This window comes from Coturnix japonica, chromosome 1 (assembly GCF_054131305.1).
Source record: "Coturnix japonica strain WE chromosome 1, WE-NBRP24, whole genome shotgun sequence".
In the NCBI taxonomy this organism is placed as follows: domain Eukaryota; kingdom Metazoa; phylum Chordata; class Aves; order Galliformes; family Phasianidae; genus Coturnix; species Coturnix japonica.
The window spans coordinates 115,851,149-115,867,954 of record NC_140663.1 but is presented as its reverse complement, the minus strand read 5'-3'; the positions used below and the strand labels follow the sequence as shown (position 1 = coordinate 115,867,954).

General features: G+C 36.6%; 2 protein-coding genes across 25 annotated transcripts in view; one reads left to right on the top strand and one right to left on the bottom strand.

Moving 5' to 3' along the window:
* Window positions 1-1,143, bottom strand: part of PUDP (pseudouridine 5'-phosphatase) — a 77,666-nt gene extending 76,523 nt beyond the window's left edge. For all 4 annotated transcript variants that reach the window (XM_085550926.1, XM_085550941.1, XM_015848975.3 and 1 more), the window contains exon 1: window positions 1,032-1,143. In XM_085550926.1, coding sequence (XP_085407052.1) covers window positions 1,032-1,113 — 82 coding nt within the window. In that variant the 5' untranslated portion in view covers window positions 1,114-1,143. The remainder of the gene's footprint in view (window positions 1-1,031) is intronic.
* Window positions 801-16,806, top strand: part of STS (steroid sulfatase) — a 93,076-nt gene continuing 77,070 nt past the window's right edge. For 6 of the 21 annotated variants that reach the window (XR_014947444.1, XR_014947446.1, XM_015848910.3 and 3 more), the window contains exons 1-4: window positions 801-1,062; window positions 1,956-2,131; window positions 13,340-13,438; window positions 14,539-14,806. Coding sequence is in view for 5 of the 21 variants with exons in the window: in XM_015848910.3 (XP_015704396.2) it covers window positions 14,781-14,806 (26 nt within the window). In the remaining 16 variants the exon portion in view is untranslated. Of the gene's footprint in view, window positions 1,063-1,955; window positions 2,132-13,300; window positions 13,439-13,559; window positions 13,713-14,538; window positions 14,807-16,806 lie in introns of those variants that run through there. The other 15 variants (XM_085550888.1, XM_085550850.1, XM_085550873.1 and 12 more) reach the window with 7 other exon arrangements.

The window sequence follows — 16,806 nt, the reverse complement described above, 5'->3', positions numbered from 1 at the left end:
TAATAAGGTGAAGGATGGATAAAGTATCATTTACTGGAAGCAAGGTAATTCTGTTAGTCCTTTGCACATGATAAGGAAGGAGAAAAACAGATATTTCTCAGAAACGGAAGAACTCATTGGACTTCACAGTAGTCTTCCTAGAAACTGCAACAATCTGAGTTTTGCAGAAGGAAGGCATATGCATCAACATAACATTTTTTAAGAATTCACCCACATCCACAGGTGCTTCCTCTACTGTGACACATAGCAACTATTCCCAAGCTATTCCATGATTCCACAGGAAGCATGAAGTACAAGGCCCCCCATTCAGCAAGAAACTAAAGTAAATATAAAGGCTACAATGATTACCCAAAGCCCCCAAGACCTAATCCAGATAAAGCAGAGCTGACAGATTTCAGGCTCCTTCAGGATCCCTCAGATCCTGATAAAGTCCTTCTAATATAAAACTTGGGAGTGGTTTCCAGACTGTCGCTAGAAACAGCATCTATTTTAAATACTTTGGGCCTAAAGGATGCTCATGGAACTTTCAAAAAGAACTCTTAGTTTCGTTTTGCTACCTCTGGCTGCCCCACAGCCCTCCCCAGATAAGGCAACATCACCATCTGTAGCTTCCTCCAACAGATGCACACCTGCTCTCTGCACTCAACGCAGAACCTTAACCCCAGGCTATTCTCCCAACAGCCACACTGAATTCAAGGGCAAGCACCCTTTGCTCTCTAAAGCTATAAAATGAGGCAGAATGTAGCGACAAAAAGCAGTGGACGGTGGGGAGAAGGAAAAAAACACCGTTTCCTGTTGCTTTAATCCCTTCAATCAGGCTGCCCGGGAGCGTGCTGGCTGCCTGCCCGCCGAGGAGGCCGGCAACGAGGGGCCACCGAGGACAGCCCGGCCACTCGGCCCAGCTTCCCGCAGCACGGCAGAACGCCTGGGCTGAGGGGCGGCGCGTTTGGGGCTGCCCATCACCCCTCGTAGAGCCGTGGAGTGCGGCTTCGAGAAGCTGCAGGGGAAAGGGGGGGGCGAAGGCTACACACCCAGCAGCAGGCCGTCCATGTCAAAGATGAGGTGAGTGACCGGCCGCAGGGCGGCCTTGGAGGAGCCGGAGGAAGCCGACATGGCGAGGCCACACCAAGCCAAGCACTGTGTGGCAGCGGCGCAAGCGCGGCAGCCTGAGCAGACGGGGAGCAGGGAGCGGTACTGCCGCAAGGGCAGGGCGGGGGTGCCGGGCCAACGGGCCGTTGCGTGCGGTGCTGCCCTGCCCAGCTCCAACGGTCGCCGTGCACCCGCGGGCACAGCCGCTGGGTGGAGCGCGGGGCGCTGGAGGCGTAGGGCAGGAGCCGCTGGGCGGCCCGCGGGCAGCGGCATTGAGGGACCGCTTAAAGAAACTTCTCTTTTTTTTTTTTTTTTTTTCCCCTTCCTTTTAAATCTATTTATTTATTTTTTTATTTATTTCAAACAATGAAAGCTCTATTTTATGCTTGTCTTTTTTTCTTGTTTAGAAGTTTTGTTTGTTTGTTAGTCCTGTCAGATGCTGCTCTCTCTGGAAGGACTTGAGGAGTCGTTCACGTTTCGATATTGCAGGCTGTATTTTCTCACAAAGTTTTGCTGTGCCCATGTAGAGATTCACAGGGGTACAACTACTGCTGGATCGTGACTAGAGCTGTAAATCAAGAGACTTAAATCTGCGTAAAACTGCGGGGAGAGCATAAAGCAGCAGTGTATAAACATCAGATATGTTCTTGAGGGCTTTTGAGTGTAATTCTACATTTTTTCTATTTTTTTTTAATTTATTTATTTATTTATTTTTCCATTACGAAGTTCGAGAAAAAAGCCTGTTTCCCTGAGAATAAGGAAATCCTTTGAACATACACCAGCAACTGGTTGTCTTTCAGTAGCTGTGAGTGAAAGTTGCAACTTTCCTTTACCAGCCTTAACACTTTCATTTCTTTTCCACACAGATAACTTGGTTTTGGTCATCAGGATCGCTGGCTACAAGTCAAAACCCCATCTGCAGAAGCAGAAATGATGGTAGCAATCTCATGCTTTCAAGGTGCCACGTTGACCTGAAGATTAATGCTGCTTTGAGGTTCTCTGCCAAAGCGATGTTGGAGGAAAGTGCTCTCTCATCCTGTAGGTAGGCCTCCCAGCATTTTGGTTGTCCCTGACAGTTCTTTCATTTGGATAGGCAGTATTTTACCATTTTACTAAGTTGATGTTTTTTTATTAAGCTGTAATTGTAGATGTCATGAGACTGTATTTGAAATTTAGACTTCTGTGTTTTACCTACTTACTTACGTTGTAGATGCCTCATTCCTAGAAGCATTCGAGGCCAGGCTGGATGTGGCTCTGTGAAGCCTGGTCTGGTGGTTGGAAACCTTGCCCATGGTAGGGGGGGTGGAAATCAGATGGTCTTTGAGGTCCTTTTCAACCCAGGCCATTCTATGATACCTACCCCAACATCTCTCCCTTAAAATGAACCCTTACCTAACATTTGTGAGAAACATCCTAGACACAGACTCATACGTCTTTTCTTGGAAGTGAGAGAAGAGCTTTTATCTTTTTAATAATAAAGTTTATCTTCCAAAGTGTTTGTTTTTTTTTGTTGTTGTTGTTGGTTTTTTAATCATTTTTATCTTGTTGTTGTTCGGTTGGTTTTAATGTCTCATTTTTTAGTGATTTATATTACTGCTTAGCTTGCCTATGTAGGCTAAGAAAAGGCTATGCCCTAAGTGTATATTAAAAATTTTCTTGCACAGTCATGATGTACATCTGTTAGTTCTTGTGTTATGGTAAGAAAATTGATCCTGTACTTTCAGATAGAATTTTCATTTGTAACCCTGTAATGTGGTTGTTGAGAACAATGCCTGCAGCTATTTTGCTTCTCCCATAATTAATGTGCAACTGCTAAATGTTCAGACTTTTTTCAGGTAGCAATTGTCTTTGCTCCCAGTTAAATGAATTACTAAAGAACCTAGCGCAACTTCTGTTTTTATGTTCAAAAACACGTTAATCTTTTAGAAGAAAAAGTCATTGTAGTCATTTCAATATTTATAATCCTAGTATACTTTTAGAAAGAGTGGGCTTCTGCTGTAGGGCATGTAAACTGTTGTGGCAAAAGTTTCTGGAGGGTGAGAAATGGGATTGTACCTGAAACGGATTCATTTGGTTTTTAATTGTAAAATGTAAATAACAAGTACATCTTTATTTGTATTTGTTGACACCTATTGGAACAGGTTTGTTGGAACCTGTACTTGTTAAAAAGAAAGACGCTATATCAGTCACACATCTTGTAACTATTTGAGAGAGAAGCATAATTGTTTTGATCACAATTTCAACTCTCCCTCAAGAAGAGGGAAAGTATTTACTACGCTTAGCCTAACGAAAGTCCAGTTCATGTCTTTTGACTGTTTAAAGTGCAAAAGAATCTGGAAGACATTATATTTGGAAAAAAAGATGTGTATGCTGCTCAGTAAGAGCCCTTTTAGGATTAAGTGGTGTATGCTACAAATCTTATTGCTGACATTTCGAGGCAGTTAAGTTCACTGACGTACTGATGACCGCAATTTGCATTGTTATTTTGGCTCATCAGTAGTAATTATCATTATGTCAGCTTACTTGATTCTTCAGAGCTACATTAAAACATAGCATTTTAAATTTTTTTTTATTATTATTTTTATTTTTTTTCCAAGTATAGGCTGTTTAGATTTAGTCAGCATGACATAGTCTTTTCAGTAACAGAAAGAAATGGAAAGAAAGTTCAAGCACAACTGCTAGTTCGTGGTGGATTATAGCTTGCTAAATACACAGATAAATGAAGAAGTTTATCTAAGTTTTATTTGACCTGTCTTAAATATTTGTCTCAAACACCTTAGTGGCACTATTTTGTGATAGTAGTACAAATACTACTTAGCAGTAGCATTTTGTTGATATTTGTTTTTAAAGCTATGAAAAACTGAGAATTAAGCAGTTGACTTTTATTTGCTACTTTTTATTTTAGGCATTTGTCATGTGAAAGGAAAAAATAAAAATAAAAATAATAAAAAAAAACTATTTGAGCTGTGGAAAGCATAGTGTGGTGGAAGCATAATATATTGAAAACTAATAATTATATTCATATTAAACTTATTAATGTGTGAACTTCTGTTATTGAGAAATAATCATGCAAGTAGGCCTGAATCTTGCAAACTCTGAAGAACACACGTCCTTGTGTGTTTTTAATGCAATTAACTTTCTGTTTAGGCTCATACAGTACGTAACATGTACAACATACAAAACCAGATGACTGAGTTTTTGCTAAGGTTTATGTTTTTATGGCATTGTAGGGTACAAACACATGCTAGATGTCCACTTTTTTTGAAAAAAAAAAAAAGTCTATAATTAGATATATGGATATTTTATATCTTTTATGTATTATATCTTAGAGATATAGATATAAAAGACTGTAATCCTTCTTATTCCAAACACACCTGTTTTATTTGAATTTGTTTTTATGATAAAATTACTTTGGTTTTATTGCTCCTGAATGTGAGATAAGGTGAAACTATCCACGTGCCTATCCATGCAGTTCTTAAGTATGCAGTACATTCTTATACATAGTCCATGTGTGTCCAGTTCACTAATTTTGTTTTTGTTGTCTTCTTTTTTTCTGTGTTTAATAATAATAATAATAATAATAATTAAAAAGAAGTTTTGTTACTTATGAACTTTGGCTATATTATGTATTTTATGTGTGACCCAAGACAATTCTTCATCAGGCAAGACAAAAGATTGGACACATGTACATTGTACAAAGGCCACATAATGTATTTTAGTCTTTATGTGTTTAGTTTTTCTTTACCTTGAAGCTAAAAAGTTTTCCCAAACATGGAAAGCTATTTATTAAGTTATTGTCCTGGAAAATAAAAGTTTCAGAATATGCGTGTTTTCTTGGGTAATAGACTTGAGTCAAAATTACAGTTCCCTATTTCATTACTTTATACTGTTCTTAAATATGGATTCATTTACAGTAAATGTATAACACTGATATGAGCATCATACACCGTGTTTCATAATGAAGAGGCTGACTTTTATTTTTCTTGTTCTGCAGGTGCTATTGCAAAGAGGATAAACAGATTATAATCCGTTTTGGTTTGAATATTAAAAAAAGAATCTAAAGACTTGAATAAATCCCTTGAATAAAATGAATAAATTACTTGAGTAATTTAAAAGCTTTCATGATGATTTACGTGAATAGCTTTTAAACCCCCTATTAGTAACAAATTACTTGGAATGACACAGAGTTAAATGTAATTTAACGCAGGTATCAACTGAGATTCACAGCAGTTGCTGTAGTTGAGCCTATAAGCCTTCAGAAATGAAACTCCTCCTAGTGTTGAATGTCATCAAATAAAAGATTTTTGCCATAAGAGTATGAATTAAATTATATGGTTTCTGCTCGTGTTTTTATGGTTGAAAAAAGAAAACTGAGTATATAGCTTAAGACAATGAAATAGCACTGTATTTCTGTGTTCTACATTATTTTTTATTGATTATAAATATATGTATATAAATACAAAAAGCCAAATGGAATTATGTCCTCTTTAACTATTTCTATGGGTATTCTTATTGCAAAGCATATAGAGGCATAAGAGCCCTCTGTTTTCTGGATTTTAGTGTTTTTCACCAATTACAAGTGAGTTAGTTACAGAGGAAAGAAAGATGATGTATTATGCACAAAGGAGAAAAAAAGTGAAGATATACGTTAGAAATCTATAAATTTAGATGAGGTACTACAGTAAGATTCTTAAGCAGCAGCGAGGGGTAAAACTCCAGAAGACCCTACCCAGCACAAGAAGGGACAAGTGGTCTAACGTGTTTTTGGATGACAATTTTTATATTTATTGATGAGAATTGGTAATGGAATGAACAGGTTCAGAAGCTGGGAAATGAGAATTTAATGTCGTTCTTCAGGGTCATTTGTTGTTTCCATTAAGACAAGAGAATAATTTTCACTCCTCTATGTTACATGGCTTGTGAATTAGCCTTTTAACATAATTTTTGGTCTTCCAGTAAAACATTGGCTGCACACAGCCAAAATGTGCAAATGATTAACAGCATCATTGTCACTGAAATCTTAAATGCTTAATGGATGGGTCCTACTTATCCTTAAACTATCAAAAGGATTTGGGCAGAAGGAAATGCATACCAAGATAAAATGTGAAGTGTTTTATATTGTTTTGCTTTTCCTGTGTCTTTCTTTGTTGGATCTCTGTTAAATTTTATTTAAAAATAATTAATTTAAAATTTTAAATTTATTAAAAAAAAAAAAAAGTTATACTAACTGGTTTCTTTGCTGACATGTGATATATTTATTCATTTTACTACCGTTTGTTACAAATTATAAGGGGTGGGGGGGGTAGGTAGTGCCACATGGAACATGTATTTCATTAACTCTTCTAAGCAAGACATTCCTCAGTTAGCTGCCTACAATAAGGGTAGAACTAAATGCAGGCACCCTTCCAATGATCCCTTTTAAGTCCTGTGTTCCTAAGCTGAACATTGTCCAAGAATGCAATAATTACATCATAAGTAAAGAGAGAGAACAATCTGTGTTTTCTGGATAGCAAGTATTGTGAGGCACCAATCTGTCATGTTTTAAAGTTTTGTGTGCATGTAACCCAGTCAGAGGGAGAACTGAATCTTCATAGCTCAGTTCTGAATTCTGTGCAAGTGCATGTCCTTATAATGTTTCTTAGAAAACAGACAAGAGAGAAATGAGCTAGCTAACCATCCGCTCAGGTTGTCTGCATGCTCAGAACTGAATACACAGTCAGTACCTAGGTAGTACAGGAGACAGTTGGAAGCCAGCTATGTTTTCCATCTCCATAACCCTTTTCCCTTCCCATTTTTGGGGCTGGGGTCCCACAGGCCTATTGCCCCCCTAGATCTAGATAACTCCATGACAATCTGGAATGATTATTCTGGTCTGAGTATCTGGATCTATCTAAGGAGAGGAGCCGTAACACCACACTATAGCAGCCCTGATCAGGTAGCAGAAATAGTGACAAGGAAGGGGGCAGTGCTAAACAGCTTCTTGAGTTGGTATTGAAGTTGACCTATATTCATTACACTGACTAGGGGAACAAGGAATCTTTCTTAGTTACGAGAATTAACATATCTCCCAGACAAGTCAAAATTCTGTGTTGGGAATGCCTCTCTTCCTTTCTGAAGTTACTACCCTACTTCCTCACTACATACGCAGACACATCCTTGTAACATATTTCAAAACATGCTTTTATGGACAACCAATGTCAAATACATTTTGTGAGCGCAAGCGTGAAGGTCGCTAAGTTTTGGTGCGTGGAATCCCTTCATAATCCCTTCATAGGTCGTATACCTTCTTTAAGCATATCTTACATGTCTTAGAGAATTAAGTTCAGTGTAAAAAAAAAAAAAAAAAAAAAAACAAAAAAAAAAACTACATACTAAAAAACTAAATACTAAACATAGTATTATTTCCTATTTTATTGTTGGAATTTAGCAGAGGTCAATGACAGAAGTTTTCAAAAATGTTTGCAAGATTGGGCACAACACTTGTAGATAACAACTAGACTTTAAAGGTACCTTGAAAGAAACTTAAAATCTCAGTGCTGTAAAGACAGTGAGAGCTTGAATTTAGTTTTTTATCCAGCTTACTCCACCTACTAAGTGCACCTCAAATGTTTTATTTTGGGTTCTGTAAGGTGAATGCTTGCTCATAGAAGCACTACAAAACTAAAATATTCCTATATTTTAATTCAAGATCTAGCTGAATTCTTTTAATTGAGACAGATCTGAATATTGTGTGCCCCAGTGGCACAGGTGGTAGGAATGCCGCGTTGCAACACCGGAAGCCCTGTGTTCGAATCCCCCCTGTGGCACAAGTGGAAGAAGTGCTGCTCTGCTACACAGAGGCTCGAATCCCAGGGGGTTGGACTCGATGATCTCTAAGGTCCCTTCCAACCTGCACGAAACTATGAGACAAAACAGCAGCAATGATCTAGGGAGGAAAACTTATTTTGATAACGGAATGCAAGATAACACAACATAATACAATCTATTTGAAATTGAGTCTAATAAATCAAGTAAAAGAAGAGAGAGTTTTCTGAAGACTGAGAAGCCTACTTTGAAATTGAAGGTGCATGGCTTGGAAACACCCCCACACTGCCACACAGTGAGGGAGAGAGAGAGCGTCACTTCTGTGATGTATTTTCCTCTTTGACCATGAGGTTCTCTGGGACATGTAGCTCTTCTCTGTGCTCCACATGCTGTTATGATGTATAATACCAATGGCAAAAATTACAAAACCATGACAATAGCCCATGTTGTTCCTAGCCTTTATGTTAAGATTTAACATTTTTCTTTAACTCTTAGAAGTCCAGCACTGGATAGGTCAAGTTTTACAATCTTGGGTTTTATGAGTGGCAAATAGTAAGGTCACCTTCCACTAATAGGATGCCTTTATTGCCACAGATACAGTATTCCTTTGAATTAGCATTAGTGTTGAATTACTTTTTTTTTTTTTCCAATAAACATAATATTATTTTTTTCCGATATTGAATGATTTGTAGTTCTTGGGAATACTTGTTGCTACAGATTTTTCTCCATATTTGAGGTTAATCAACTGTTTTAGCAAATTGTTCTATGAATATTACAGCATATGTAGTCTATAAATAATAATCCCTGGACTTTTATTGTGACCAAGTGTATATGTGTTTTAAAAAGTGAGAGGGAGAGATCACTGATGGATGTTCATGATCAAACTATTGGTACCATTATGATCAGTGAAAGAAATGGATTCTAAAACCTGCTATGTCCAGATTTCTTCTTAGTGCAAACACATTTCAGAATTAAAGCAAATTTCTGTCATTAGTCTTTACTTGGACTTTACATTTCCCTTTGTTTCTTTCAGTGTTTGCTGTTTCCTACCAAAAGCTGAAAACTTTTGTTGCTTGCTTACTTGATTTAAAATTTTATTTATGAATTGCTTCTAGCTATATTCTTATTACTTAAATATATTTGGCATTATACTCCACTGAGAGAGATCAGTGGCAACGTATCTAGCCTATTAGGTGCTTTATATGTCTTCATACAGTTTGAAGTATTTTTCTGATTTTTTTAAGTATAAAAAAATGTAATATTGCCAGCCTGATGAAAGGAACTGTATAACAGAATGAAAACTTATATCACTGTTTCAGTAATGTTATGTCACTTAGTCCAGTTACTACTACTAGCAATGAGTAATGACCACGTTTGATGACCTGGCTCCATAATCATATTTTTATCATTTTTAAATGACCTTTATTTTAATCCAACAACTATGCTCTCATCTGGAAAAAGCAAGCTAATACAAATTTTGAAAAGCTATTAACACAACAAGTTGAGTGCATACCCAATGAAGTAGGCTTTGTCACCAGAGTCTCACCACCTTGAGTTGTGGTTGCGAAATAAGCAAGTGCTAGGCTGCACTGTTGCATTGCAGAACTCTGAAGAAAAGGAAAGAGCTTCATTCAGTAGGTGGCATGCTTGTCACTGATTATCTACCAGCATCTTCCGGGGTGTTATCTAAACCAAAGCATATTAGAGTAGGTGGAAATATGGTGTTTGATCTCTTGAAGTATTCAACTATTTCATTTAGGTGTATGCTTGCTTCTGCTTGAACAACCTGGCAAAGGGTGAGGACCTGCACATTCATCTGCTTTTTCTAAATTAACATATCCAGGAAAATTAAATACATTATCTAGTAGATCCAATGAAATACATTTTTTTTCTTCTGTTTCTTCAAAGCTTTATTTCTTTAAAGAACTTGTTTTATGCATAATCTGAGGTAAATTAGATAAACGTTACCTGATAGAAAGAACCTGTGTTTATGGGGAATGGAAAACCTGGATCATTGAATCAGAGGTTGGAAGGGACTTCTAAAGATCATTTAGTTCCAGTCCTCCTGCCAGGAGCAGGAACATATACTGCAATGTATGCTCTGAAAGTTATGCCTCCTATTTTATTATGTTGGCCAATGTTCCATTACATTTTGTTGTGGTACAGCAGATGGCAGCAGTGCAGCAGTCTGACAAAATGGCATCTGACTTAGAAGTACAGATGAAGCAAAGGTATTTAACTGACTTCCTTCATGCAGAAGAAATGGCATCCACTAACATTCTCTAATGCTTGTAGAATGTTTATGGAGACCAAACAGTGCATGTGAGCACCATGAGGTGGCAAGTGTTGTGTTTCAGCAGTGGTGACATCAAGCTGAAAGACAAGCCACATTCCACATGGCCATGCTCGGTTGTTACACCACAAAATGAAGAGTGTCTCAATCAGTTCACCCATGCATATCACTGGATTATGACCAAAGAAGTGTGAATGAAGCTGAATATCCACTTCAGTCAGTCAGAAACAATGGTGGATACACTGTAATACTACAAAGTTTACTTGAGGTAGGTCACACAGATGCTCACATGGAAAAATTAAGAAGAACGTATGCAAGTTTGTTAGGACTTAGTGAACCTATACTAAAGGTGACGGTTTGCTAGATCATGTCATTACCGGAGATGTGGTGTCACCACTACAAACTGGAATCAAAAGGGCAGTCCACAGAGTGAAGATAGATAAGTGATTTTCCATCAAAGAAAAATTTGAAGATGCATTTCTCAGCAGGTAGTGATGTGCAGTCTTTGGGTATAAGAAAGAGGTGATCTATCTGAGTCCTCTTGGAACCTGGACAAACCATCTACTTGGTATGCTATATGGTGGTGCTGACTAGGCTGAAGGCTCAAACTTTCCGAGTCAAGCCAAAGACAACCTTCCTTTTGCAACATTATAATACAAGGCTCCATTCCAGTTTGAAGGCTGTGGAACATATTGCCAATCTTGGCTGGATTGTCTTACCACACCCACTGTATATTCTGGATTTGGCACTTTCTGACTTCCAACTGTTTGGGCCAGTGAAAGAAAAAACATTTTGACACACTCAGAACTGCACAGTCATCTGTAGTCACTATGTTTCACAAATTCTTATCATATTGTAATTTTCCTGCAGTCCTCCAGGGTAACTAAATGGTTAAAAAAAATTCAACAGGGAAATTTATTTCTGGTGTTCTCAGACTAAGCTAAAGAGTGAATGGATCAAAGTGTTTTCCATTGTTTTTCACTGAAGATTTGCTGCAGAATAAATACTGTTAAAAGCAATAATCTGATTCATATATACAGATATCATAGGTACAGCAGAGCAGTATCTTTTCATTCTGGATGTCAATGACAATTAATTATTTTCTCAAATTAGTTCAATTCTTTGGATTTTATCATGAAATAATAATAATAATAATAATGCGGAGGTTTTAGTTTTGTTATGTAGTTGAGATTAACAGATTTCTTTAGGAGCAGAACAATTTAGATGTGCACTATCATTCAGCCAGTTGAAAATGGGAGTGATCTTTATTATGTTTTGTTTTTACAAGGATGCACACAATTCCCCTGGTAGATGAACATTTAGTTGTGTTTGAGACTAAATTTTAAAGCATTAGCAGAGATGTTTTGATGAACTGAGTCAAAAGGCCTGGTTTACTGCATCAGTGTGCCCCGGTGGCGCAGGTGGTAGGAATGCCGCATTGCAACACTAGGGCCAAAGTGTTCGAATCCCCTGTGGTGCAAGTGGTAGAAGTGCAGCTTTGCAGCACAGAGGCTCGAATCCCGGGGGTTGGACTCGACGATCTCTAAGGTCCCTTCCAACCCGCTCGAGACTATTACTATTACTATTACTAATACTAATACTATTACTATTACTTTTAACCTCAGTCCTGTGAGCTTCCAATAAGTGCAGTCAGGGACTTTTGTAACTACCTTTCTTTCCAAACACAATTTCAAACATATATTTCTTTACCCATTCTGAAAATTTAACTCTATAATGCATATGGATGTTCATATTTAGGTGAGTAGATATTGTTTCTCACTTGGCATCTAGAGACTAATGTTTGATTTTCCATGTTGAATGCCTTGAATTGTAATACTGAAGCAGATAAGTCTTATCATTCAACTACATTTTGGCATAAATACACTAATTTGGTTAAAATTTTCTTCTATTTATATCACCACAAGGTTTAAAGTATTAATATTTCATAATAATGATTTTTAATAACATTTATTGTAAGTAAATAGGTATTATGCTTATGTGAACTTTAGTACACATATGTAAGAAGCTTGATAAAGTACTGAGATTTTTGTGTTGTAGGTTTTTTCTTTCAGTGGATGTTGTATCTCATCTGTTTCATCTTTAGTCTGAATGAAGGACTTTTCAGTACTTTCTAAAATATGATTTATCAAAACTATGATTTATCATAGAAATTAAAAAGTAACTGAGTACTTATTTTGCAGAGGTAATTGAGATTTAAAAAAAATGGTTGGACCTAATGCTTTTAGTTTCCAGTGATTTCAGCTACTGCAAGACAGGTTTTGTTTTTTGTTTTTTGGATTTTTTTGTGTATATAGACAACTATTCAGAGATATTGTTTCAATTTGATTTGTCCAAGTCATTCATTTAGCTTCAGTGTTTTGCCTGAAAGGAAAACAAAGTTCTGTATTTAGAATGCAAGGGTTGCAGATTCTGTCTTGTCATTGGCAACAGTTGTTGCATTTCTCTAGATGTATCTCCCTGATCCAGTTTTGTTGTTAAAAATAAATAGATTGGGGTAGATGGAGGAGTATAATACAAACTAATGTATAATACAAACTAATGACTACTTTTCAAAGGTTAATGACTGAGTTTTAGTATTAGGGTCCTTGGACTTCCTGGGAGTAGTCATTTTCTGTGATCATGCCAGTTCTTAGAGAACACATGGAAATTAAAACAAGATTAGCTCTGGTGTACAGTATTTATGTAGATGGAATTTCTTAATTGCACCTAAATAACAGTTCAGATAGAATAGTCCAAAAAAGAATGATCTGAAATAATGCTTCTCAAGGTGTTTTACTACAGTTTGTTAAACACTGCTATGCAGGTATTCTGCAGGAATGTTTATGATGTTTTCTGAAGGCAGAAATATACCTGCAGTTCTTGCACTACCCTGGTTTTCTAAGCATACATTACAATGTCAGTAGCATTTGAAAAGCCTGATAGAAGATCTTCAGTGGCAAACCAAGATGAGTTCTTGCTAAGGTTTGTATGTGTATGCATTTTGGAAATATATTGAAATTGTTCCTACTGGTGAACTAGTTTCTTATCAAAAAGCAGTGTAGGTGTTGTATAACAACACATTGTGTTGTGGGTTTTGTTTTGGTTTTTTTTCAGTGTTTTCCTTCTCTTTTCCCCTCCACTCTTCTGCTTCAGCTCACGTGACTGGACTTTGCACTCGTTTACTGATAATACAGGCACAGCCATCTTGTATGAAAACTAGAGGCAGAAACAGAAACAGTTCCGTGCTGCAAGGTAAAATGTCCTTCCCACACCCTGATATGTTTTGTTGTTGTTGTTGGTTTTTGTTTCATTTTTGTTTTTTTAATATTGTAAAGTGAGTTTGTTTATTGTTGTTGTTCATATTCTTTCACAGCTCAAAGCAAATTCTTCATGACTGAAAGTTAGTAATTATGGGAAGTAATAACATGCAGTGATGTCTTCCTCATTAGATGAATCTAATGTATCTTACATAAGAAAGAAAAAAGACACACTAGCTTTTTTGCAACAAAATACACTTTATTGTTAAGTAAGTATTGCAGTATTACAGTATTACATCAGTAAAAGTATTACAGTATTACATCAGTATTACATTCGTTGCCTACAGTGGGCTAAAAAGAGCATAAGCTTTACTTGAATTGTGAAATCATTTTGAATGAAAAATAAAGCAGGTTGCTTATGTAGTAGAACATTTTCTAGCTATAAAAGTTTTTTTTGTTGTTGTTGTTGGTTTTTTCTTACCACTTGAGCTCTGGTTGTTTAAAAAGTAATGTTAGAAGTGTGTGTAATTTTGATTCCAGATTCTTTCAAGATCCAATGGAAATAAATTGTTAAATAGTTTTGGAGGTGGCTAGGTTTCAAAATAAACACATTTGAAGTGACCCTGGTTTATGTGCAGTGTTATCTAACCAAATCTCTCTGATTCAAAGGTGGAAAAGTATAAGACATAACTGTGACTTTTTCAGTGATATTAAATAAAGGTAATCTCTTCCTTTGTAATCTCACACACATTCAACCTGCTAACTGAGTATAAACGTGGTTACTGAGGAAATAATAACCATAAAGGGAAATACTAAGAAAGTGTGGCAAGGAATAAGAGAAGAAGAAAACCGGTATGGAATATGTCATAGAGTCTAAATAAGTTATATCTGCCAGGTTTCTACAGAAGGACTGTACTTGGGCAAGCACCCAAGACAAGAAGGAAGGAAAATAGGAGAAGTCAATTTAACAGAAAAAATATGTTCAAAAGAATGTATGAATCTGACCACATGTATTGCTATGCAGTTTTGTAATGACTCATTAATAATATGGATTCCATACGCCTTGTTTTCTCACAAACACCTTTTCTGCCTTAGGGTACTCTCCTTATGGATATTGGGAAGTACAAACCTGTGTTTGGGTGTTTAGTTCCTGTCAGACCAGCAGCTGAGGCTGTACTAATACCAGCAGAACCACAGTAGCCAATAGGGGAAGCACTGCATGCAGCTGCCTGGTGGAAACCATACTTGGTGGGGAAAGAAGTCAAGTAGGGAGGAACAGCAGCAGGATGGTGATGGAGCGGTAGTTGAAACAGCAGCACCTGGGCAAGCAGAATTGGATGAATCAAGCAGCCACATCCAAGAGGTATTCAGTCTAAATCTGTATTGACATCACAGTAGTATGGGATTCATAAATGGGAAGAGACTTGAAGAAATAAGAACATAGTTTAGAAAGATTGGGATTGTAGAAGAGTTTGTGGGGGAGATTCTGTAAGAGAAAGTTTGGGGATGAAGAGGAATGAAAGAAAAACAGTTCATAGTGAGAAGAAGGATTAAAGATAGTCTGGGCATTTCAGATTTGCTGCCAATAAATGCTGAGTAAGAATCATGACTATAGCATTCTAGGCTGTGCCAATGCAAATTTTAACTGCTTCAGGCTCAGAATGATACTGATCCTGAATGTTTTGCTTTGTGGGCAAATGTTTGAAATTAAAAGGCCGATGTCTAAAAATAGCCTGTTATTTTATTTGTTTGTTTGTTTCCCCCCCCCCCCAGACAGACTGGTATGCAAACTTGTTTTCTTCTAGAAACCCTAATTTTACAAAATATACTTAATTAGAAATCAAATCTGTAAAGTAGAATGCTGCACTTTTTTCTTTTTTTTTTTTTTAAGGGGGAGTGTTGGTTGTCAGCACTGCTGGCAAGCTGGCAGTCTTGAATTAAAAGCTGTTGACATGGATTACTCATTTACAGATGTTACTTTTAGCTACGTAAGATGAGTTACATCTTCAATTTTTATCAGTTATTATAACCAACTACTAAATATGTTATCTATTATGGCAGTTGTTAATAGGAGCAGTAAATTATTAGTTCTGAGAAATTCACGTCAGGCGAAGAATGATATTCTTCTTCCATTGATAAGCAGAATCTAACCTTTAAGAATGTAACTATGTGTCATACCTAAGGGATGAAGGAAAAAAAAAATAAAAACAATAAATCACTTGCAGGCATTCCTATATGATTTTAAAAACACATTACTCATTTCAAACATACTTGTAGCATTCTCCAGTCCAGGACAGAATATAATGACACCCCTGGAGCTATTACTGAGAAATTGTTCAAATGTTAAAAGGAAGTTAATACTGGTTTCCCATAAGAAAATGGAAAAAAAAAGAAAAAAAAAAAAAAGAAAAGAAAAGAAAAAGAAAGAAAGAAAAAAGAAAAAAATCTTATTTGATGTACTTTTTATATTTCGTTATGATGTTGAAATATCATAAAAAATAAGATGAAAATGAAATGAGTTAATATAGTCTTGAGCTAATGATATTTTTTTATTCATTCTGTTGTGTTGGGATTTTGACTTTTAATATGTGTTTTGTTTTAACAGCAAGTATTTAGATGTTGTATAAAGTCCTTACGAAAGAGAAAGGGAAAACCAGATAAAAGTAGAGAGGGAATGGAGAAGGGAAGGAAGGCAAAATGCAAGAGTTTATTCATAAGGATCTTTATAACTTTCCCTTTTTCATATATTTCTTCAATACACTATATGTATTTCTGTGCTGTTGCTTCAAGATATTTTTGTTTGTTTGTTTTATGTCAAATATTCTGGACTCATTTAGCCTTTTCTTGTCTTAAAAGTGGATATTTTTCGTTGGATAATTATTTACTGTTTCAGATATCCTTTTTAAGACATTCTAACTGTCGCCCAATACTATTATATTTAAATAGTGTCTCTCAAATATTTTGCCAAGCTAAGTATATTCACAAGGTTGTCTTTTTGTTATTATTGTAGTAGGTTCAAAGACAAGTTGAGGGAGCTGGGCTTGTTCAGCTTGGAGAAAAGAGGGCTGCTGGGTGTCCTCATTGCAGTCTTTCAGTTCCTAAAGGGAGCCTATAAACAGAAGGGCAGTTAACCCTTAGAAAGGGTAGATAACGGCAGGACAAGGGGTAGTGGTTTAAAGTTGAAGGAGGGAACCCAGTGGCAGGGGGGTTGGAGATTCAACATCTTTCAAGTCTTTTCCAACATGGGCCATTCTGTGATTCATTGATGGGTACACTGCTACTCTCTTTTCTCCTACTCTTTACTTGTGAGGACAAGCATGTTCATCACCATCATGTGACTAGAAAGGTTGTATCTTCTATGTG